This window comes from Prionailurus viverrinus, chromosome C2 (assembly GCF_022837055.1).
Source record: "Prionailurus viverrinus isolate Anna chromosome C2, UM_Priviv_1.0, whole genome shotgun sequence".
NCBI classification, from domain to species: domain Eukaryota; kingdom Metazoa; phylum Chordata; class Mammalia; order Carnivora; family Felidae; genus Prionailurus; species Prionailurus viverrinus.
The window spans coordinates 97684385-97709113 of NC_062569.1; the positions used below are offsets into that span (position 1 = coordinate 97684385).

General features: G+C 39.4%; 1 protein-coding gene across 1 annotated transcript in view; it reads right to left on the bottom strand.

Annotated features, from left to right (window-relative positions):
• Positions 1 to 24729, bottom strand: part of GAP43 (growth associated protein 43) — a 101087-nt gene that overhangs the window by 31140 nt on the left and 45218 nt on the right. The window contains exon 2 of the mRNA XM_047876376.1: positions 13110 to 13719. Coding sequence (XP_047732332.1) covers positions 13110 to 13719 — 610 coding nt within the window. The remainder of the gene's footprint in view (positions 1 to 13109; positions 13720 to 24729) is intronic.

Sequence of the window (24729 nt, forward strand, 5' to 3'; positions counted from 1 at the left end):
TCTAAAGGTACACACTGGAAGGCTTTCTACAGGGTATTTATATGGATAGGTATACATTTGTAGCTTTGTGAGAGTGGTTTTCAGAGTAATCTATTAGAAATTATAAGAAGAAATCAAACCCTCAAACCCTAAGCCTAAGATTATCATTCCATGATTGGATCTACTCCTTTTATCCAGGTGGGTTATTTCACATTGTGATTTTAATCATTCAGGTGACATTTAGGATGTTAATCTCTGGAGTAAAATAAGAACTGGCCTGATTACCCATGGGTGTTTTCCATTTCAGGCATCCTTTCAGACAGAGGCACAAACAGTTATTATACACTAGGGCTGAGAAGTGGAAGAAAGAAGGGTGGCAGGTTGTTTTAGAATTTTTGAGACAGACTTTGGCTTTCTAGAAATCTTTTTTTTTTGGTAGATATTTCAAAACTACATATATGGGGTTCCTTAAGTGGTTTCTCACCAGAGAGAATGTTTTGTTTATAAAATTATGTTATAAATTGAAGAACGAAAAAATATTACAGCATTATTAGTCTGTCCCCTTAAATAAGATCCAGAAGTTATAGATGCAGTAATTTTACTTAGCCTTGGTTAGTAACCCCAGGTGAGTCACCTAACTTCCATTTGCTTAGAATTTGCAACATGAGCAAATTCTTATAGAATTTGAACAATCTCAGCAACTCCTATTTGAATGCGAACAATTAGAATTTGAGCAATTCCCATAATATATCTGGGAAGATCATATGTTGGTAAAATAAAGAATTCAGGCTAAATGTAGAGTGGATGCCTGAATGAAAAGAGGAGTTCTGATTAAAATCAACTGAGTTTGAATCATGCCAAAATTCAAAGACTTTTGAAATTGGCCCTAAGTTTAGACCAGTAATTTTCAGGTATTATTAGTTAGAATGTCAAAATTTTACCAAGATCCAGAAACCATTAGTGGAGATAAAGGAGATTATGGAATAGTGGAGGACCCAGATCTTTGTGCCAGCCTGGCCCCGCAAAACAACCCAATTTTCAGAAACCATTTCTGAGGTGCTACTCCATGGAATTTCAGGGCTCCAAAGAACACAATTCAAAATTCACCGATTTAAGGTTTTAAAACAAGATTTTAGAAAATAAATTCTCCTTAGGTTTGTTATTTGTAAAATAAGTTTTGAATGACTTCAACACTGTTTGGAATCAAAATAAAATAGGACATTGGTTAATGTACCCAACACCATGCTGAGAGGTTACTCAGACCAATTCTATCTGTGCCTAAACAATTGGACTATAATATGGGGGTGGGAATGGGGAGAGTTATGTTGACCTTCTAAATAATACACATAATCTACTACTTAATCAATATGGCTCCAGTTATCCGTACTTGTGAAGACCAGCTGCCATGAGTGAGATCAACAGTTTTGAACCTGACATTGACCATTTTGCTGGACATGTGTAGAAAGCCAATAAGAGAGAGATTTCTTCATGTATTTTTCAAACTTACACTTCAGAGCCCAGAGGTCTATTTAGAGGGGAAGGAAAGATGCAAAGTAAAAGGGGCCCTGGGTCTCTCCAGCCATCATTTCCCCCTGCCATTTCAACTGGCTCAGCTCTGTGTGGGGGTTTCCTACAGATATATTTGAAACTCATTTGAACAAATGATACCCTGGCTAAAAATTTTGAAAACATCTGTCTTCAATAATTACTCACTAATCTGATCCTACCTTCTATGACTTCACTGTTTCACAGAGCTTTGCCTAGAATTAAAAGCATCATGCTCACTAAAAAGGAAAGAGGCAACCCTTCCTCTCCATTAAGGGCTGGAAATGTCAGCAATGATCACAACTCAATCCAAACCCTGAATTCACCTCTGAAAAGATAAAAACTTCTCAATTCATTAAGAGGATGCAGCTCAGATCACACTTTTGAGGGCAATATATCTATCCTTTCAGTAACAACTATTTTTCTAGCTGTATAGCAGGTACAATTCTAAACTTTACCCTTTTCCTTAATCTTTGATAAATGTACAATGCATAACAGAAATTACTGCAAATGTTAAAACTAGTTCTCAAGGCATACATGTATGTGATATACATATACATATATATGTGTATATATGTGTGTGTGTGTGTGTATATACATACACACACATACGTATATGCATACCTATATATGTTTGTGAGTGTTATAGATATTTATGTGCTTCTATACTGACACACTCTCTGGGAGCTGATAACTACTGTCCAAGTATTTTAGAGTCACCAAAAATAAAGTTTATTACATTATTAGAATATACTGATTTGGGGTATGATAGAGCTGGCTCACATTGGCTACTGAAAGTAAGTTGTTAGCATCGCTGCCCATTTGTGTGTTCAATGACAACACATTGGTAGCCTGAAATCAGCTACAATCAGGGTATTTGTACCACAGAAATTGGCAAATACTACAAATCAAGGCTTTTTGAGTTTGGGTTTTTGTTTTTGTTTTGTTTTGTTTTGTTTTGGAGAGCCAGCTGACCAGCATATCACTGCAGATATCTGATAGAGCCGTGAATCCCGAATGATACGTGTTTTGGGTTTGTTTTGTTTTGTTTGTTTGTTTTTTACACTGTAACATATATCCATGCACAATCATCAGGAAACTCAGATGGCAATGGCCAGACAGTGACTAAAATACATATAGGGAGAGAATGGGAAGGAGAAAGATTATTCTTTAATACCTTAAAATATGATAAATGCTCATTCTAGCTCATATACCAAACAAATCCTATGATGATGACTTCTGATGTGATAGACACACCCAGAGTTCCAGACTTTTGAACATGAAAACCGATTTCTTCATTTATTGTGAGGTACTCTTGCAAAAGCCTGCTTTATCAGGATGTTAGGGAAGTAGAGAAGGCTTTCCCTTTAAAGAAGTTCAAAAGCAATGTGTAATCTGACAACTGCATGAACCTTGTATCCAGACGGCTCTCAGCATAGCCCCCAAACAGTGTTACATCTTAAAGGTCTACCTTTCTGCTGGGGTGAAAAACATGCATAAATAGCAAACCAGAAAGTGACAAGATTTTGCTTCATTTTTACCCTCTGCTTTTCCTTTTTTAAAAACTGGTAAAGAGGAAACTGACGTGTATTTTCTAACAGAAGCCAGGTTCTGTTCTCCACCTAGTATAGGTAAGCCCTCCTTGTTCAAAGAGAAGGAAGGAGGGAAACAAACATCTTCCACTGCTGCTTTTCTTTCCAAAACAATCTAATTACACCAGTGGGAAAATACTGCAAACTCATGGCTAAACTCTGGGCTTTCTCAGCCCTTTCGAATGGACTAGAGACAGTTTCATACAGTGGGGGCCTGCCTTCTTTTTATCAAATACATGACAGTTGCTTCAAGTTTGAGTTTATATGTGGGGAAAAAAATCTATTCAGACTCCCACTCCAACATCCTTCATGGCCTATAGCCTGAATGGCTCACAAGCTATACATAATTATGTTTTATAGCACCGTGGGGAAGGAAAAGAAGCAACAGGACTGCAGAAGCCTGTCTTCTGGTCTCTGTCCCAACACTGTGGGTTTGGGAACATATTAACAATTCATCCTATCGTGGGGGCACAGCAGGTTCAGGAGACTCTTAACACCCTGTGAAAATTACTTAAACATGTCAGATGAAGAAAAGGAGCCAAAGAACCTGGGAGATCACTCCTTCTCCGGCTGTACCTGTCACACACTGGCACAAGCCCCACACAGGTCACTCATGGGGCTGGAACGAAATTAATCACCTGCTTTCAGAAGGGAGCCGCTTTGGTTTCCTCTAGTTCTCAATATGCTTCTGAACACAATGCAAAATGCTCACTCTGGTCTCTGAACAGTTTGAAATCTAGCTACCTCAGGGATGACGTATGCCTCTGAGTAACAGCGAAATTTCCAGCAAGCTCTGTATTCAGCTTCCAAAATAGCAAGAAAGGTTGACAGCAGCACAGCTTTCTGTTTAAGCCAGTGTCTGCCTCCCCTTGTCACTTAGAATCTGCATAGAGGTTGGGATGTGTCATAACATGGGTACTGTTGAGCTATTTTAGAAACAGTGGTGATCCTGAGATCCTCTGTCCAACACTTTTGTTCTAGGAAAGGGTAAACTTACTCCCAAAGAATGCAAGGAATTTGCCTGCCCAAAGTGTTAAGGTTAGAAGCCAGTCTCTTAGGGCAGTTTAGGACTTTCTCTACTGTAATAACATTGTTCACTCATTCTTAGCTCATTCATCAAGTATTTACTGGCTGCCTTCTATTTCCCAATCATTGTTATAGGTGTCAGGGACTCAACAATAAACAGAACATACCATGGAGCTACCTTCCCCACTAAGGATTAATCTTCAATAGCTGCTGCTGAATTATGACTTGAATTAAGTTATTGTGATTTTTGTGTGAGTTTGAATGAAAGGTAGTTTCTCAAGTTGCTTTTTTTTTTAAATAAAAAATACCCCCTTTTTAGTAGATACATGTTGTCCTTCAAGACTCAGCAGAGGTAACCTCTACACCAAGAAGTCTTCCCGGACTATTTCCTCCTATTTAGCTTATACAGAAGTTTAATTTTCACACACTATAAATTTCATCATAGATAGCCTTAGTCCTGACTCCTAGCTCTCCCCATCTCTCTGTACATTCCAGTAACACAACCAGCAGAGAAAGGGGAGATGCTCTCTACACATATCTTCGGAAAGACAGTGTTCCCGGAGCCATCCATCCACCTCCTCCCCTCACCCCTGACTTCTTGACGGTCTTAAGAGTGAAAACACATGTATGTAGTTTATTATTTTTCCAGATTTTCTCTGACAGCCTGAACTCACCGGCAGGCCTTCCCTACATGTCAGATCTGTGTGTGTGTGTGTGTGTGTGTATGTGTGTGTGCATGAGTGTACACACATGTGCTAGTGCGTTGGCAGAAGAGTATGCTACATAAATAGATACAATGCTTAAGCATATCTAAGTTAAATCTTTCACCTTTTCATATCCCAAAGAGAATATTCTGGCAGGGCTATAAGAATGTTCATCCCCACTCTATCTGAGAAATGCACACATCCACCATGCACCAGCAAGAAGGGATCACTTTAGGTGAATGGTTTCTGGTTTCTATTACAAAATCCAAACTATTCTACTACGTAATACTGGAAAAACATATTTAAAAAAAAAAAAGCTAGCCTCAGGACTTACTTGACTATATAGACACTTCCAGGAAAGAATACTATACATGACTTACAAGAAAAGGCACCTAGCCTTCCTACGGTATTTTTTCCCCTTGAAGATATTTAGGAATGGTAGTCTCTATTCCAAATAGAATAGTATGAGATGATCAAACTGGAATGTTTTATCTTCTACATTCCTGTAATTTGTGATCTGAGGATCGAAAATATGTGTGAGAACTGCTAAGTAATCACAACTAAGTTGTACGTCATCTAAACTGTTTTTTTCTTGGAATATATGATAGCCCAATTCTAACCACTTAGGCCTGTTAGCTAATTTCACTAATGGTGTAAGATCCAATTACTGTGATTGTAGAATACATAAAAGAATTGGAGGAAAGTTGTATTAGGCCCATCCATATAATTCTTATGTTTTAGTGACACTCTACAGACAAAATTTTTAAAATTATCAACCACAATTGCCTATAGGTTGCAACCATTGCTGTACACAGGAATCCAAGGCTTTACATACTCTTGAAGTGGTTTTAATTATTTTCATAAATAAGATGGGTATCAAAATAAATCGTGAATTATGTCTAAGAAGACAGTGAAACTACTGACAGTAAATTATGGCCATGATAGCTGTAGATTTTCATCTCAGAGACAGAGTCAGCAGGGGTATAAGCAAGAGTCTAACCATATCAGAAAACATCATTGTCAACTCCTCATTTTCGATCTCAAGTATAAGGTGGGTTAGAAAATTTCACTGAGTTTGTTTTGCAGTCTCCTGGGCCTCCAGTATAACCATAAGCTTTCTTAGAGTTGACTCTTCCTGGATTCTTTGCCCCTCTTTTTAGAGCTGTTTATTACTGCTCTGTCCCCTAAACCCACTTGGCTAATAGTTTAGAAAACAAGGCCCTGCAGGAAATCAAGCATGGTTGAATAAGAGGTCATGTGCCCAGACTTCAAAGATTCCTCTTTAGTCAATCATTGCATACTTGCCTTTGGGAGCTAAGAGGCAGAGAAAACCTAGTTGAGCAACACTTACTTTGTGGGTGTTGGAACTAAGCCCAGCGGGTAGAAGGGCTGGCCCGGAACCACAGCAGGACCTGAACACAAACCCAGGTCCCTTGATTTTAGGGGGTGTTTAGTCTATTATGCTGAAAATACAGAGCGTTGGCACCAGATACTTCCTATAAGATATTAGATCTATTAAAAACATGGATTCTATTCATCAGCCTTATGAAAAAAATTTATGGGCAATTCTTTTAAATAAGCCCAGAAATAAATTATTAGCTTAGGGAGCCAAGCTTTATTGCTGTGAGATCAGTAACTGGCTAAAGCTATTTAGAAGGCAGAGATTCAAGTTTTCCTGATGATAGGTATTGATACGAGGTTCAGCACCTGATTCAGTCATTTTATTATGACGCAAAATTCACCCAGGACTAAGAGGGCTGGCAAAACTTATACATCCTTTCAAACCTCTCCCTCCTCTTTATGCATGTTGCAAAAACATCATCTTGGGGGATCTTTAAGGGCTCAGGTCCTGTAGCTTGAAGGAGCACCACTGGTTTCCTTCTTTCTTCCCTTTTATGTCTGGTTATAGAAAGCCTTCCTTTCTTTATTTAACGAAGCTATGATTGTGAGAAGGAAATAAGAGTAATGACCACTCAGTGCTTTCTAGTCCATTAGATTGAGTGCTCTGCTTTCTCTCCATGTTTAGCCAAATGGACTGACTGTGTAAGCCTTGGGGCTTTTAGTGCTGTCTCCTCCTCCTTTTAATCCTTCTGGGAATCTGTGTGCATGGGTATATGTGCAGACAAAAGAAAATATATTTGATGAATATACATTAGCATCTGAAAATATTCTGTATTTTAAGAAATACGGTTTCATTTTCAGCTCCAAATATAGTTTTACCACTTTAAAATTAGCAGAGTTACTTACATGCCTTTCTGGTTATTAGCTTTGTTTATGAGGCAATAGCAGCTATTTAATATGAGCTAATAAAATAGGTAATAGAAGAGGTAAAAGCCTTCGTAGTATGAGTTTCTTGACTCTAAAGCATCTCTTATCTTTTGTCAACTTACATTTTTTTTAAATGAAGAGAGAGTGATGGCTCTTCAATCTATTAATCTCCATTAAGTTCTTTATATTATTTTAATCATAAATAGAAAGGTATCAGGGTCCTTTAGAAATGTACTTGACAAAAGGGAGGAAAAAGATATAAATAAGAATTTTAAAAGATACTAATTTTGATAAGCCAAATTCAGAGTAGGGATCACCTAGAACACATGAAATCACTTCTGTCTGATTGAGATCTGAAAATTTCACTTTCCAATGTTCAGCTCTCCCAGCACATGAAATGGAGTTAGTAGCACTTCTGTCAAGAATAGTCAATTTTGACTGATCTTTATAGCTCTCTTGGGCCTAACAAAACAGTACTTGAAGGATTTTCACACTAGGAACCCAAGATTCAGAACTAGTTTACTATTTCCAATAATTTGGGAGGTGATGGAGCTGTGAGGGAATTATGATCAGGGAGTATGGTTAATTACTGGTTACTCATCTATAAAAGTAATCACTCATGATTCCTAGACAAGGGTCTATAGGTCTAATTATACAAATGAGAAGGCGTCTCTTAGATATCCCTCTCATCTTCGTTTCTTTCAGTATAATACTTGCAGGAGTGTCAGGGTTCAACGCATGACCTCTGTAATCAGGCTGTCAGGGCTCAGCCCCTGGTTCAGCCACTTGCTGGCTGTTGACAACCATCAGGTGCTGCAATCTCCCTGAACTTCAGATTCCTCATCTGTAAAAGTACTTACACACAGAGTGTTTCTGATGGCTAAATGGGATAATCCACAGACAGCACTCAGCATATGGTCAGACACTTGATAAATCCTCATTAAGTGCTACCCATGATAAAAACTATGTATTTCAAATCTCGGAAAAAAAACCTTAAAAACCAACTCTCCCAGACCTTCCTTTCAAAGATGAGCCAACTCAAGCCAGGCAAAAAGCAATGACTTGCCTAAAATCTAACAGCTGGTTAGTAGAAACATTGACATAGAACCCTGGTGTCCTTATCTCAGTCCAGCATTCTTTCCTCCGCATTACCTTACTGGGCACACAGGATATAGGATGGCCCAGGAAAGTCCTGGTTGGGATTGCCCAACAATAATCAGAAAGTGGTTGCAACTGTTAAGTGAAAGAGAAAATGCAGGAACTGAGATACAACAGCACCTTGAAAGAGATGTAAAGAACTCCAGGGCTAAAACTAAGGTGAGGATTTAGAGTTCTATCAGTTTGACCCCTTGGTTTGTCACTGAATGTGTCTGTGGGCAGAATATGCATTTACTTTGCCTCTATTCTCAGAATGTAAAAGCAGAAAGGAAAATATTACTGAACGCCAGTGGATTGCTGTCAAGAAAAGCCAATAAAAATGATTACTCTAGCGGTATAAAAATGCTCCATAAAAACTTAATAATCAACAGTTTTTAAGCAGGATGCCACTGAGTATCTGACGGAGTGCCCACGTTTTATAGACAACATTTATGGGCTTTCACAACCCAAATTTTCACTCTTTATGAGTTGTGTATAAATTTGGGACATAGTTGAAACCACATCTCAAATCAGAACTGCTTATGAGGCGCCCTGCCAAGTAAGTGTAAATATCCTCTGGAAATCTCACATCTAACACAGAGCTTGGTGGACGAGGATCTGTCTTTTGGAGAGCTAAAAATATTATGGATGGTTACCCTGGGCCTTAGGAAAATTTTGTTTGGAGGAACATAAAGAATTGCCCCAAATCCAGAAACACAGGCTGGGTATTTCATTTTCTTACACTTAATTATGATTCCAGAAACTATAACTTTTGCATCCATTATTTTTGCTAACAGTTTGGCAATTGAGACACACATTACATAAAAACTTTATCATGCTTCAAACTGCACGAAGCACTGTCTCATTCATATTTTGCTCCACAGTGCCTTGCCATACCTTTGGCATCCTCCATACCTCTTGCAGAATTTAATGGAGTTGATATTATTACTGTGATTGTTTTCAACACCATTCTCTGAATTTCATCCCACACCCACTACTGGATCAGGACTCTTTAAGATCAGTGGCCATATCTACTCGTCTTTGTGATCCTAATGTCACACACAGTAAAAAGTTGATATAAATGGAAGAACAAAAAAAGAAAGAAGGAAGAAAAAGAAAGAGGGAGAGGGGGAAGGAGGAAGGAAGCAAAAAAGGGAAGAAAAAAGAGGTAGTTAATTTTTCTGTTCAGACAAATAAAACTCCCCTGTTTCCAAGATCTTTATTGACGATCCCAGATAGAAAGAGGCAATGAGATTATGAAAATAAAATGCAGCCAAGTTCAACCTAAAGAAAACCTAGGGTAACTCAGAGTTATACCTGTTAGTAGTATCAGTCAAGTACCCTGTGGGAACCACCTAGTCAAGCTCTCTGATTTCCAGCCACCTGGATGGGTTACTCTGGTAGTATTGCATCACTGCATATGGCCATGTAGAAATTCTGGAGTCCCCTATTGGGGAAAGTCAATACGATATCATGGAGAAGAGACACAGCAAAATTCTTTCACTGAGAGCCCAATGAACACAGTGTGACATTGCTCAGCAGGAGACACCAAGAACATTATCATTAAAGGCAGCTTGAAAGTTCTCTCCTCATGGCTAAAGGGGAGCAGGGTCCTAGATATGGCTAAATACTCCTCATCCTATAAAAGAATCATCATCAGAAAAGCACTGAAGTCTCTTGGTCATAGGCATATCAAGAGATGGGCAGGGAGAGTGGCAAAGCAGAGACAGGGAGATATAGTTGGATGATTTAAAAAAAAAAAAAAGGAAAGAAAAAAAAAACATAACCAACTCCAAAGGTTAATGTAAAGAGCATCCACCTGTAATAAACCCATAAATAGTAAAAGAAGTGAAACAACATATTTATAATTTACAAAGCATTTCCATTTGTATTAAAGCAGTGATGAGATTTAGTCCAAATTGTTTGACTCTCTTGCTGACAGAAATTATTGTCCTGAATTCTACTGAGTGACTTGTTCTGCCCCAAACCCCACTCCACCCTCTCTGCTTGTCTCTCTATACCCATCCAGACAGCCGTGGAATCCTACAGCAACCCAGGGTAGCCATCTGTTTCCAGACAGTGGAGCTCAATTGGAAATACTGTTATTTTAACCTGGATTAGAATGAAATCCAATGGGAGATAGAGGAAAAAGTGGTACAGGGCTCCTGGGAATTGAGGCCTGCTATGCCGTGATAGATCTCCCTGTCACCTCTAGTTTCTGTGATTCTTGAGATTCACATATCTGGGTAATTTGTGCTTGTCACAAACAGCAGGCAAGGCTAATAGACACATCAGTCGGGATAGAAACTACAGGCAGCATTTCAGAATGTAACCAACATGACAATGCCTGCCCCAAACTCAGAAGCAGTGTAAAATAAAGTGTCCTTTGTGATTACTTTCAAGTACTTCATCCACAGTTTCAATTACCTTTCAATGTACATTTTAAACTCAGACTAATTGAGACATTTTCCAGTTGGAATTTGTAAAATTGAGGTTTTTGTTTGCTTATAAAAACCCAACACATTTTTAATCAAATTAAGTGAATAGAGTAAGCCAGTTGCAGGAGGAATAAGAGTGAGTGAACAAATTTTATCTACAAATTAAATCTAGTTAGTCAATTTCATTCATTCATCCATCCATCACTAGACATTTACTGAGCACGTACTAGATAAAATACTTTATTAATTCATTTGGAATCACCATAATGTGCAAAATAATGAAACCGAATTTCCTTAAAATTTTTAGACTTCTCATTGATTCAAGCAGTCCCTCTTTCTATTGATCCAAATCATGAGCACAAACCTAAAATCACATCACATCTTTGTTTATTCTCATAACGTTAGAAATTGCAACTTAAAAAATATGACTTTGGCAACATCAAATATTTTGTTTTTAAAATCATGATTAATTTTTAAATTTATGAAAATAGCATAATAGGTAGTGCGTCATACATAAAGTGATTTCCAACCATCATATCTGAGACTATAACCTTAAACCTAAAGAAAAACAGTTAACTCTCTTAATTATAAGGAACAAACTGATGGTTATCAGAGGGGAGGTGAGTGGGGGGATGGGTGTAATAGGTGATGGGGATTAAGAAAATACCATAGTCCAGGTGGCTTATAAACAGCAGACATTTATTATTATCATGATGAGCACCAGGTGACGTATGGAATTGTTGAATCACTATATTGTACACCTGAAACTAATATAACACTATATTTTAACTGACTGCAATTACAATAAAAAACAAAACAAAACAAAACAAAAAAAACAACCAAAAAAGTAGTTAACGAGGTTTGTTCTGCTGAGTAAATTAAAATCAACACATCATTCTTCATCATGTGCCTTACCTTTTCTAGGGAAATATCCCCATCTTCTTAACCACAAGGTCTGACCCCTGGGGCAGGTATGTAGTTAGAATAAAGATTTAAAATGAGTCACTGGTAAAAAGAGTTGTGTGATCTGTCTGGGGCTAGGGAATGCTAATAAAAATAATAATTAATATAGTCTGGCTTCTTACAGAATTTAGGGGTTAAGGTGAAAGAAGTTGACTTGAAAATATCTAAAATAAACATCTGCCATATTGTAGTATCTAATTTTGTATCTAAAATGAATATCAAGGCAAATGTCCAATGATTACTTTCTCAATATAATGGCCAGATGCCAAAATATTTCCCTCTTGGAGGAGATCCTTTCTCAGGGGCACAATGTGGTCCGGTCCAAATGTGGGTCCTTGGACACATCATGGGTTAAGTTCACAAAGTTTGAAAGAAGTAAACCCAAACTTTTAAACTGGCACAGAAGCAACTTTATCTTTAAAGTCTTTGAGGCTGAAAGGCATTCATGGGTTATATTAGGCTAGAGAAAAATCTTGGAGACTGTTGACCTCCTTCACCACTACAGATGGTTAGGGTGAGAGATGGGTCTAGTCTCCAGAGGTGAAGTTCTGTTAAATCGATCTTGCTCTGAGAATGCTCTACTCCAATTCTGCACAGGCTTTTTGGGCCATAATAGTGAAAACACTCCAGCTTTCAAGTAAGAGCTCCAAACCAAAGAGAATCCAGTTCCTTTTTATAATCATAGTCAATCCTCAATTATTTATGCATATGGTAGAAAGTCGCATCTTCAATAATAAAATGATAATTTATGTTTGACTTCACAGCATGTTCTATATTTGGGGTTTTTCTTTTGTTTTTGGCAACATCAACAGACTTATTTTCCTAATTAGTTTGACCCTGATTCAATGTTACAATTAACATTCTCTGAGCGTACACACACATACTCACACTACTCACCAATTGATGGTGGGGAGAATGCCCAGAAACATACTGTGGGATAGGCAAAGGTGGTCTGAGATTATGTTTTTGCTGCCAGCAATTCACAAACTAGATCATCTGGATCAATAGGGAGTTGGCTGTACTTATAACCAGGCACTTCCTAGAGCCAAATAATCACATTAGCTAATTCCCATCTATAAAATATATGTAGCCTCAGTAATTACTTATTAAACTAAGTGTATCCAGCACACAGAATCTTTTTTTTTTTAAACCAGGAATACCTAGTTTTACTATTTATGTCAATGCAGTTAACAAGATAATTGCCACATCTCGCTAGTACCAGCAGCTACACAGACCTGCCAGCGTTCTCTCGCAGGCTTGGAGATACTTGGGAATGTAAGTGGCCAGACTTAGCTCGTAGTCCTGCCACTTTGGGGAATTAAGCACAGCTTCCCTTCATTTCTTGAAAACCCTTCTAGACTTTTCCCCTCTCCCTCAATGACCCTGGTGGCCTGGCCTTTCCAATAGGCCCCCTCTGGCCCACCCACCCATGGTGTGGGACCCTCTCGGTTGCTCACCTATCTTCTCCTCGGCTTGGCTGCTCTCCACAGCATCCGTTGGAGGCTGGGCTGTTGCCTTGGCAGCAGCATCCTCTGCAGCAGGGGTGGTGGCGGCAGCAGCAGCAGTGACAGCAGCAGGCACGTCGGCTTGTTTAGGCTCCTCCTTGGCTGGGGCGTCTTCGGCCTTGGAGGACGGCGAGTTGTCAGTGGAAGCTTTAGTGGCACTTTCTGTCTCAGCAGAGCCGGCCTTCTCCTCTGAGGGGACAGGAGCCTGGGGGGCTGCCTGCTCTGTGGCAGCATCAGGGGTGCCCTCCCCCTTCTTCTCCTCGGAAGGAGTTTCGCCTGCCTTGCCGGTTTCCTCAGGCTTGGGGCCAGAGGCAGGGGCCCCGTCAGTGGGAGTGGGACCTTCTCCCTCCTTCTTCTCCACACCGTCAGCAACAGGGGCTTCATCCTTCTCATTCCCTTCAGCCTCAGCAGCTTGGGCATCACCCTTCTTCTCTCCTTTGAGCTTTTTCCTTGTTATGTGTCCACGGAAGCTAGCCTGAATTTTGGTCGCGGCCTTATGAGCTTTATCTTCTGGTTTGATGCCATCTTGTTCGATCTTTTGGTCCTCATCATTTTTTTCAACCTTTGTGGAGAAAAGGGGGGTTTAAAAAAAAACAAACAGAAGAGATGGAGTGATATTTTTTTCCTTCAAATCACAGCATTCAACAAATATGCATCAAATGATTTAGTTTCACTCAGGCTCCATAGTTGAAGTGAAGAGGTCAACAATACCCTGGAAATTCAAATCAAGCCTTTTTTCTCTCCATGATGGAGAATTAAGTAGAGAACACATTATCTGATGGGAAAACCAATGTCCTTTTGACCTTCCAGAATCACTGGCATTATTTTATATGTATTTCTTTCCCCAGATCAATGTCTCTTCATTACCAAACTTAAACCAGCCTTTTTAAAGATGTCCCTTGATAATTCAAATTATATTCATCCTAGGTTTTCATCAAAGAGCTTTGAAAGATACTGGTTTTTCAGAGTTCCGGAAAGGGGACTCTGTGAAAAACGTGATGGCTTAAAAAAATATCATGGGGGGCGCCTGGGTGGCGCAGTCGGTTAAGCGTCCGACTTCAGCCAGGTCACGATCTCGCGGTCCGGGAGTTCAAGCCCCCGCGTCAGGCTCTGGGCTGATGGCTCGGAGCCTGCAGCCTGTTTCCGATTCTGTGTCTCCCTCTCTCTCTGCCCCTCCCCCGTTCATGCTCTGTCTCTCTCTGTCCCAAAAATAAATAAAAAACGTTGAAAAAAAAATTTTTTTAAAAAATAAAAAAATATCATGGATGAGCACTGGGTGTTGTATGGAAACCAATTTGACATAAATTTCATTATATATATATATATATATATATATATATACACACACACATATCATGGAAAAGTCTATTTGTTTCCCCAAGATTTCAAGTCTGGTCAGGAAACCAGTAGGACTGAGGCAAAGAGTATCAGGTTTAGACAACAAATCCATCAGAGTTTAGTGCAAAATGCAGATGAGTTTCAGGGCTTTGAGGGATTTGTTCGGAATGTGACAACTCAGAATGCTGGTCACAAAATGATGTCTACTTTGACCTGTATGTGGTCTAATATCAATAGTCAACACAGATACCTTCAATATTTGAATACAGAAAATGGCCTTTTTTTTTTTTTAGTGAAAAACAAAAAAAGAATGGAAAACACTGTTTCCACTTTTGAAAGAGTAGCATATATTCACTAAATCACAATTTCTTATTCCCAAAGCAATTTAAAACTAAAATTAGTTTGATATTATCATTAATAGAGTCATCCTGGTACTGAAGGCAAGAGACTAGAACACAAAAATTTTTTTTTACCATTTGGTTGTAACATTTATAGAATAAAATATGCTGCAAATAACTTTTTATCCGTAAGGAAATTAAATCATAAGATAGGCAAAAAAGGTATAGTCATGAAAAGAAACGTATAAGCAAGTACACAAAATTCTACATAGCTCCATTGCTCGCCATGGTGCCCTCATGTGGTTAGATATAGTCTCCATTCATTTCTTCCTTTAACTTTTGAACATTTAACTTTTGTCCACTTTTGTGAACACTGTTGTAGGCAATGGGGAAATACAACAGTGAACAATGCAGCCAATGTCCTTCAAAAGACTACTAATAGAAAAGTGCTTATCATATACTACATCCTGTGTTTGGCCCCAATCTTGACTTTGGCCTGATCTTGGCCTCTACTCCAGTTTAGGAGGTAAGCCACAGCAGACCAACACAGAAGTATATTTTCTATCTGTCATACCAGCTCTGTCCCAGTGACCCAGATCTTGCTAATCATAATGTAGGTCTATTTGACATTCTTTGGACAGGCATATGGGCCTGTTGCTATGTAGGTTCATCAACATGCTAGTGGATGGTAGTTTTGAAAATTAACTACATGTGAGAGTAAAAGCAGGGTTAACAATTTTCCATTAAAATTTTTAAGACAAGTTCTTCTTCTTCCTCAGTTAACTGTGCATGTATCCACACAAAGAACAAAAGAGTGGATGAAAAGCACTTTGGAGAGCCCATTGGGCTCCCTCCCCCCAATGCCATGCTGTGACACTGTTCAGTTCTCTAAGGCACTACCACCTTCCCTCCATCCTTCTGCCCTTGATAACTCCTACTGGGATGCACACAGCACAATCTGGGGCACGGGAGCAGCTGTCCCTGCCAGGAACTCTCTGCTCAGAGATGGAAGCATAACTCTGTTAAATTAACAGTTGTGAATGGAGCACAGAGCCAAGATGTTGTTAATTTATTTTACTCTATCTTGAGTTTTCTGAATGAGGCACAGTCTTATATGATAGGACATCTGTACTTGGGCATTGATGCCAAGTGATCCTTTAATACAAATACTGCTTCTTGTGAAAGTAGACAAACCAATTATTTCAGAGTGGGCAGGTGTGCAGAAAAGACCCTCCGATGATTCAAAAAAGCTACAATTTTACAGCCTCCCTTTTCTCTTTAAGAACACAAAGCAAAGGGGATGAAACTTCTTTTAAAAATCTGGAAAACATAAAAAGAAGAAAGCTGAGACTCTGCATGCTATAAAGAAAGAAACTTTACATGGATAAATCAAGGCTCCTCTGTACTCTCCCCCCCACCCCACCCATCTCGCTTTCTCTTTCTCCCCCTTTCTCTCTCTCTCTTCCAATTTTTCAGATTATCTGCCACTTTAACTTTCCAAATGATCAGGACTTAAGTTTCTATACATAGCATCTATGTTACAATATCTATTTAGAGGGCTCAGACTGGGCTTGAGTGCCAGGATTGTGGGACCAGCCTCAATTGAACAATCCAAGAGTATAAGGCACACAAGAGAAGAAGGGGTACTAGGAAGGGAGAGAATCATGTAAGACCAAAGTTAGGAGAGAGAGATGAAGGCAATCTTGTAAGAGCTAGGCAAACAAATAGGCAGGTGTACCTAAAGAGATAATCAAAGTGTTCCATGGGCATGCAGCACATTCTGGAGAAACTGCTGGACCACTTAACATCATTAGAAATTTAGGGAAACTGGATTTTAGAGATTGGTTGAAAAAAGACAACTAATATATGTTTCAGATAGAGGGAAAGAGACGGATTGAGATGAAAGGAGAGGGGAATAAGGGAAGGGGAGGAAGGAAGGGAGGCAAGGGAAAAAAACGAGCCTAACATAAGGTCAGACTTAAACGACTGAATAGAAACATCCAAAGACAAAAATATTTTAAGTAAAAACTGGGTCTTATGCTAGACAGTGTTGGATTGTAAGTGTGCATATCCTTTTTTTTTTTTTTGTACCTTTAATTGATTCTATTAATATGGCTTAAACTACAGGTTATTTTCTGGTAAAATTCCTTTCACAGTACTAGAGGTAATTGGACTAGGAGTACATTTTGGTGACAGAGAAAACAAGAAGAGGACGTTTCCCAAGATTGGCTACTGGGTAACCTAATGTGTCAAGCCACATAGACCTTTTCCTAATTGGAAATATAATAACTTACCTAAGACAAAGGCTATTTGAGCCCAGAGAAACCAGAGATCACTCAGTAAAAGCAGCACAGCTCCTTCAGTTTCTAAAAATGGCCCTGAGAAGTTAAGTGACTTGCCTAAATTTATAGGGTGATTAAGTCAGTGGCCCAGGTTATACTTGACTCAGGTCCTCTTTCCTCCCACCCAACCCCAAGTCCAATTTTATTGCATTAGTGACTTGCAATATCTTAGCCTTTCTTCTGGCAGATAATCCATAAAGCATCACGTCAACATTCTCATTCATTTATTCATTTAACAATACAGAGTGCCTATGCTAGGTACTATGGACACACTACTGAACAGATGGTACTGTATCTACCCACATAAGATTCTTTTTTTTTTTTAATTTTTTTTACACTTATTTATTTTTAAGAGAGAGAGAGAGAGCACAAGTGGGGTAGGGTCAGAGAGAGAAGGAGACACAGAATCCGAGGCAGGCTCCAGGCTCCGAGCTGTCAGCACAGAGCCCAAAGCGGGGCTCGAACTCACAAACCGTGAGATCATGACCTGAGCCAAGGTCGAACACTTGACCGACTGAGCCACCCAGGTGCCCCCATAAAATTCTTTTGTAAGTATGCTTTTGGGAGAGAAATAACCTCATGGTGCTTTAACAATCATTAATTTCCCAGGAATTCACAGTAGATGCCTGATCTTACACCCATTTTGTAAAGAAGTTAGGCCAACAATCTATGTAGTGAGTTACAGGTGCAGAAGGTCTGGAAAAAGGGGATCTCGGTATTTAATAGCTAAAGAATCAGTTCATAAGTCTCATCAAGATAGATTTACTTTTAGGGTGCCTGGGTGGCTCAGTCAGTTAAGTGTCTGACTTCAGCTCAGGTCATGATCTCGTGGTTCATGAGTTTGAGCCCTGCATCGAGCCCTGCATCCAGCTCTGCATTGACAGCTCAGAGCCTGGAGCCTGCTTCGCATTCTGTGTCTCCCTCTCTCTCTCTTTGCCCCCTCCCTGCTTGTGCTCTCTCTCAAAAATAAACATTAAAATTTTTTTTCTAATTAAAATTCTTAAAAAAAAAAAAAGATTTACTTTTGGGATACCTGGCTGGCTTAGTTGGAAGAGCATGTGACTCTTGATCTCAGAGTCTTGAGTTCAAGCCCCACATTGGGTGTGGAGATTACTTAAATGTTTTTTTTTAATTAAAAAAAAATTACTTTTTCAGCTCAGTCCTATAACAAATAAGCTTTGTGCTGACCTCTGATGTTTTCTGAGATCATTTCAAAACTCTCTAATTTTTACATGGGATTGTTGCTATCTGTGAATTAACTGAGGAGGACATTCCAATGCAGTGCCTTACATGTAGGAAGAATCTCATTATAAGTTACAATCACTTTTTCAGGAATCTTCACTTCTATAGCTTATTGTCTTTATTGACAAATTTGTTCAGGAGCTCTAAAGTCTTAAAGGAATCCAAAGTATGTGAAATCTTTACTTTTCAACCAGTGCTAAAACCTTGGATGAATACTGGTCTGAAAAAGATGGATACCACTTTGCTAACTTGTTAGAAACTAGTCAAATTTCTAAATGGATTAGATGAAAGGGGAATAATTTTCAACAGTATTTAAAAATCACAAGTAAGGAAGCCAAATATAAGATGTAGCTATTTAATATCCAACATTGTTGCTCTGGTTAATATTTTCCTTTCCTTCTGGGGAAGGGGGAGTGCATAACTTAGGAGCCATTCTAAGATGTCCAAACATTTGCATTAATTATGTTACAAAAAAACTTTAGGCAAAACTCTATGAATGCCTGACTTCCAGAACTAAAATAACATCATCTGTTCAACTGGGACACCACAATTCATTCAATGTTTTCCAATTATCATAGGACTGCCTCAACCTTCCAAACACAGAAAAACTTGGCCCTATATCTACTTCTGCCAGCCATAAATACTACTATTATAATATTTCAAATTTTCTCTTAAACAAGATTGAACTATAAACGCTTTTAAAAATTCATTGGTGTAACCAATTCTTCTAAGAACATCTTTAGTTAATCAAAATATTTTCTGATTGAGCAAAAGATATTTCTGAGAAGCAAAATTGAAGGACCAGAAATATCTTAAGCCACCCTTTCTTTCTCATACTATAGTTTTCATGCCTATCAGGATCTTATGCAATCCATAAAGGAACCAAAATAAAGTAGTGATGATATATATAAAATTTGGCAGACATCTACTTATGGCTCACTCTAGTTTTCTTAATAATTTATTGAGTTAAAATTCACATAGAAAATTTCACTCTATTTTTAAGCATAGTTTATTTTAAATATATTGATAGCATATACTTTAGAAAAAATGTCCAAGCATTAAAGGATGTCATACTGAAGCTTCTGTATTTCTTTAAACCCAGTCAAAGATCAGAAATTCAGGGATTCCTGGGTGGCTCAGTCGGTTAAGTGTCCGACTTTGGCTCAGGTCATGATCTCGTGGTTCACGAGTTCGAGCCCCGCAACGAGCTCTGTGCTGACAGCTCGGAGACTGGAGCCTGCTTCCGATTCTGTGTCTCCCTCTCTCTCTGACCCTCCCCCCATTCATGCTCTGTCTCTATCTCAAAAATAAATAAACGTTAAAAAAAATTAAAAAAAAAAGATCAGAAATTCAGTGAAATGCCCCTTATGGAGGAAAAAAAGGAGGATGCACCAACCTCCTCCAGTTCTGAAGATAAAATGTCTTCGGATTTCTTTCTGGGCAGTTATAAGGAAGAAAGTGTCATTTTTAAAAGATGAATGGCGTGCCTGGGTGGCTCAGTCCATCAAGCCTCTGCTTCTTGATCTTGGCTTGGGTCATGGTCTCGAGGTTCATGATATTAAGCGCGGTATGGGGTTCGACATGTGGAGACTGCTTGGGACTCTTTCTGTCCCTCTCTCTTTGCCCCTCCCCTGATCTCTCTCTCTCTCTCTCCCTCAAAATAAATAAACAAATGCAAAAATTAATAAAGGAAGAGGCGCCTGGGTGGCTCAGTCAGTTAAGCATCGGACTTCGGCTCAGGTCATGATCTCACAGCTCGTCAGTTCGAGCCCTGGGTTGGGCTCTGTGCCGACAGCTCAGAGCCTAGAGCCTGCTTCTCATTCTGTGTCTCCCTTTCTCTCTGCCCCTCCCCCGCTTGTGCTCTGTCTCTCAAAAATGAATAAATGTAAAAAAATAATAATAATAAAGGATGAATTGACACAGCTATGCTACACATGGTTCCCTCAACACTCAATCTGGTTTGAAGATCTAACTAAGGGTGTGGGTGGGGTGGAGCAAGATGGAGGTTGAAAGCAGTGAAACTGTGCTTTTGCCAACAAGTGTCATCACATTTTAATTTCTTTTAACTTAAAGATTTTTATTTTTTTGAGAGAGAGAGCACATGCACGAACAGGGAGGGGCAGAGAGAGGAAGAGAGAAAAAGTCTTGAACAAGCTCCACGCCCTGCATGGAGCCAGAGGCAGGGCTCAATCTCAGGACCCTGAGATGATGACTGGAGCCAAAATCAAGAGTCGAATGATTAACTGACTGAACCACCCAGGTGCCCCTGACATCACACTTTTAAACTCTGATTTTCAGTCCAGTACAAAATCCTTTTTTAGTTCCTGGTCAGGTGGGAGCACAGCAAATATATAATGACCAAGATCATCTCCAGGGGAATGTGGGACATTGAGTGATTTTGCAAAGCCTGGAAGAGTGGTAGTGAGGCAACTCTCTTTCTCCCTTCAAGTAAACGACGCAGCATATTGCTGCAACTTCAGAGTTATACTAAACGAATAAGTGATGAACCATGGGAATCTACCCCCAAAACCAAGAGCACATGGTACACACTGTACGTTAGCCAACTTGACAATAAATTATATTAAAAGAAGAAAAAAGAAGAAGAAGAAGAAGAAGAAGAAGAAGAAGAAGGGGAAGGGGAAGGAGAAAGACATGTCCATTGGTTGACAGACTACATAAGAAAACCAAATATCCCATTTTGGAAACTGGAATAGTAATGTTAAGTTTTCAGATAAGAGCTGGTTATCAAAATATGGGTCTTTAGCCCACTTTCATATACTATTTATTTAACATGTACAGCCCACCTGCTTCCAAAAGAATACAAGGTGACATATGTATCCTAGTGGAAGAGGACACAGTTTCCTTTCAAAAGAGTTATCTTCCATTTTGTATTATATATTTGTAACTATTTTTGTCCCACAAAGACACAGAGAAGAGGTAAAGGGCATATGGTACTTGGTGGCTTCTAACAGACCTAAATCGGCATAGGAAAGACTTTGTCCATTTTGCTTACAGCTGAATTTCCAGTTTCTAGAATGGTGTCTGGCACATGATAGATGTTTGATTAATGCTTATTGAAAAAATCTAAACTTTGAACATATCTATTAGTGTCATTTCAGAAAGATGATGACAGACAAGGAAGTCCAGCGTTCCATTTTATCAACTTTCATTAAAATTTTTCCTTTCCCAGGGTGCCTGGGTGGCTCAGTTGGTTGAGGGTCTGACTTTTTGCTCAAGTTATGATCTCATGGTTCATGAGTTCAATCCCCACTTTGGGCTCTGTGCTGACAGCTCAGAGCCTGGAGCCTGCTTCGGATTCTGTGTCTCCCTCTCTCTGCCCCTCACCTGCTGATGCTCTGTTTCTCTCAAAAATAAACATTAAAAAAAATTTTTTTTTAAATCTTTCCTTTCCCAGGGATGGAATTCAATAGTTTCTGACTAAAACTGCTATATATTCCCCAATACCTAAGTAACTGACCTCATATGGTGAGGTTGAACACAAAAACCAATCAGAAATGAACGAGGAGAAATCAGACAAGAGAAGTCACAAACCTATAGAATGGCATTGATAATTTCAAAAGGCACTTGAAAATGGAAATAAATCTAAGATAGACAACTGACTTATATTTATCTTATCTATGAATTGGCTGAAGTCATATCCATCAAATTATTTTTCAAATACAAATCTCTGCTTCTCCATTTGTAAAACAGGTGAAAATATTCATTGAAGATTGTTGGAGACCCCTCCCACATCCCTCCATTTATACTTAATCTGTATACTGAGCCCTAGGGCCTGTGATTGTGAGCTGGGGATAACTAGTCCTTTAGTTACTCAAAGAAGAAAGTTCTGCCTCCACACAGTGGAGCTGGGGAGAGCCTAAAGTTGAGATGAAGCACATACTTATGCTGGTCCATCTATCAGAGCATGTGCTGGCCAGAATTTGACAAAACTCTTTTAGAAAACCTTTGAGTGTAAGTCGCCCGACTGAATCAAGGGTTGAAGTCATTGATGCCCAAGCAAGTACTTACTAAGAGTCAGGTCTGGGGAAAAGGGGTGCCATTCTTGAGCAGCGGGAGCAGCCCCTCTGATAAGTGTTGTCCAATGCAGTTCACTGTCTCTACAAGTGTTCACTGCCTCTACAAGTGGCACACACTGAATGGAGGAAAGGTGAGGGAGACACTATATTCTGATCTTGGAGAGTTCCCAATGCCTATAGAGGCCACTGAGCAGGAAACAAAAGGGAGGGACTCCCCATCGAGTGATGAAAAGGCTGGAATCACACAGGAGACTGTGAGAGGGACTGTGAGGCTTCTGCTAACAACTGGACAAAGAAGGAGAACAGCACGCAGCCGATCCATCTGGGAAAAGATAGAAAAGCAGTCTCCCAGCAGACAGTCCCTTGTACCGCCATCACAGGTGAATTCCTCCCAGGTGTGATTTCCCAAGAGCAAATCATAGCCCAAGCTGCTGAAGAAGATACTACAAAATGTCTCTTGTTGGACACTCAGGAGCACAAGACACAATAAGTATTTAAATAAATATTCTTCCTATTATACTGAATAGCGATTATTGATTTATTTCTTGATTGAGCCTCTTTCATAAATTACTTTCTAAGTCAGCAGTACTTGATGTGTTTTGTTCGATGAGTACGTAAATGAGAAAGACCTTCCTCATCCACTATAATACACACCCTTCCTCTTGGTCTACCTAACTTGCTTTTCCTTCTTTGCGCTTATGGTTACCTGACATATTTTTATTTCATTATTAACTAAATCTTTCCTTGGACTATAAACTTTCTGAGAGCAGGACCTTGTCAGTTTTATACAACCCTCAAAACCTCCATAGCTAGAATAGTGCTGGCTCGTAGTTGATGCACCAAAAACATGTATTTGTAGTTGTTGCCAAATGACTCTGCCACACTGTGTCAGTGACCAGACGGCATGTCAGTAAGCAGCAGCCAGCTAACTGGCCAGGTGTCCTCTCTCCACTCTGGGAAATGAATGCTCAGGGTGTATCTATCCTCTTACATGTATAATGAGTTTATAGCATGTACAGGTGGTATTTCAATTCAGTCCTCATCAGAACCATGTGAGGAACACATCACTGTGCCTGTTTTATAATCTAGGTAACTGAGAAAACAGAAAGGGGCCCGTGTTATCCAGCTTCTAGATGACAGGACCCTTTCTCAATCCTACTTCCCACCCAATGCATTTTAAAGAACGCAACAAGTCGGTATTCCCTGATGTTTAAGAGCATGGACTATGGAGTTAGATAGCTGGGCTGGACCTAGACCCTGCCACTGAATCACCAGCTCTCGAATTTGGCTGGTCAGCTTCAGTTTCCTTACCTATAGGACAGGGGGAGAACAAGGCTCTCGCACTAGATTATCACGAGGATTATATGAGTGAGTGTCTATAGAGTTCTTAGCACAGTCCCTGTCGTGGTGCACATGTTCAAAAAGGGCTAGCTGCCACTTTTTCTCATCGTAATCACTGTCCTCATCACTATCATCCCAGAGTAACTTATACATTATCATTAGACTAAGTTTAGACATATTAATAAGATAGAATCTGTAGGGGCCAAGGACAGGTCACCCCAAAATATAGCACATTGGCATATTATTTTGAATTGAAGCTACTTGGGAAACAACCAATGCAAGGACACTCTGTCCCCTTAAAAGTGGGAAACAAATTTCCCATATGAGAAATACCCTCCCGGAGCACCTCTCCGTTGGCTAAGCATCTGACTCTTGATTTCAGCTCAGGCGATGATCTCATGGTGGTGAGATCCTGAGATCGAGCCCAAGGCCCGTGATAGGCTTTGTGCTGAATATGGAGCCTGCTTGGGATTCTCTCTCTCTCCCTCTTTTCTGCACCTCCCCTGCTTTTGTGCATTCTCTCTCTCAAAAATAACATTAAAAAAATAAGAAATGCCTTCCCTGCATTAAGAAGTAAAATGATATCCTTATCACCATAGTGACTTTAAAATTGAGAAAGCTGTAGAAACAAATCTTGTTGTTTTTTTTTCCAATCTGTCAGCCTCAATTCTGCTTAGAATTCCTTATTAATTAAAGTTTCCAAGTGCTTGTTTTCTTTTTCCTGTCAATTAATCACAAATTTATTGTCTTTTTGTTTAAAATGTATGAAAACTTCCTGCCCTGGTCATTTCTTTGGATCTCGGTTTCGTTATTGGGCCTCCATGCACACGTATTAAAACTTTTTTTTTTTCTCCAGTCTCATGTAAATTTAATGCTTAGTCCAGCTGGCAGACCTTGAAGGGTAGAGGAAGAATTTTTCCCTCCCTATAGTACA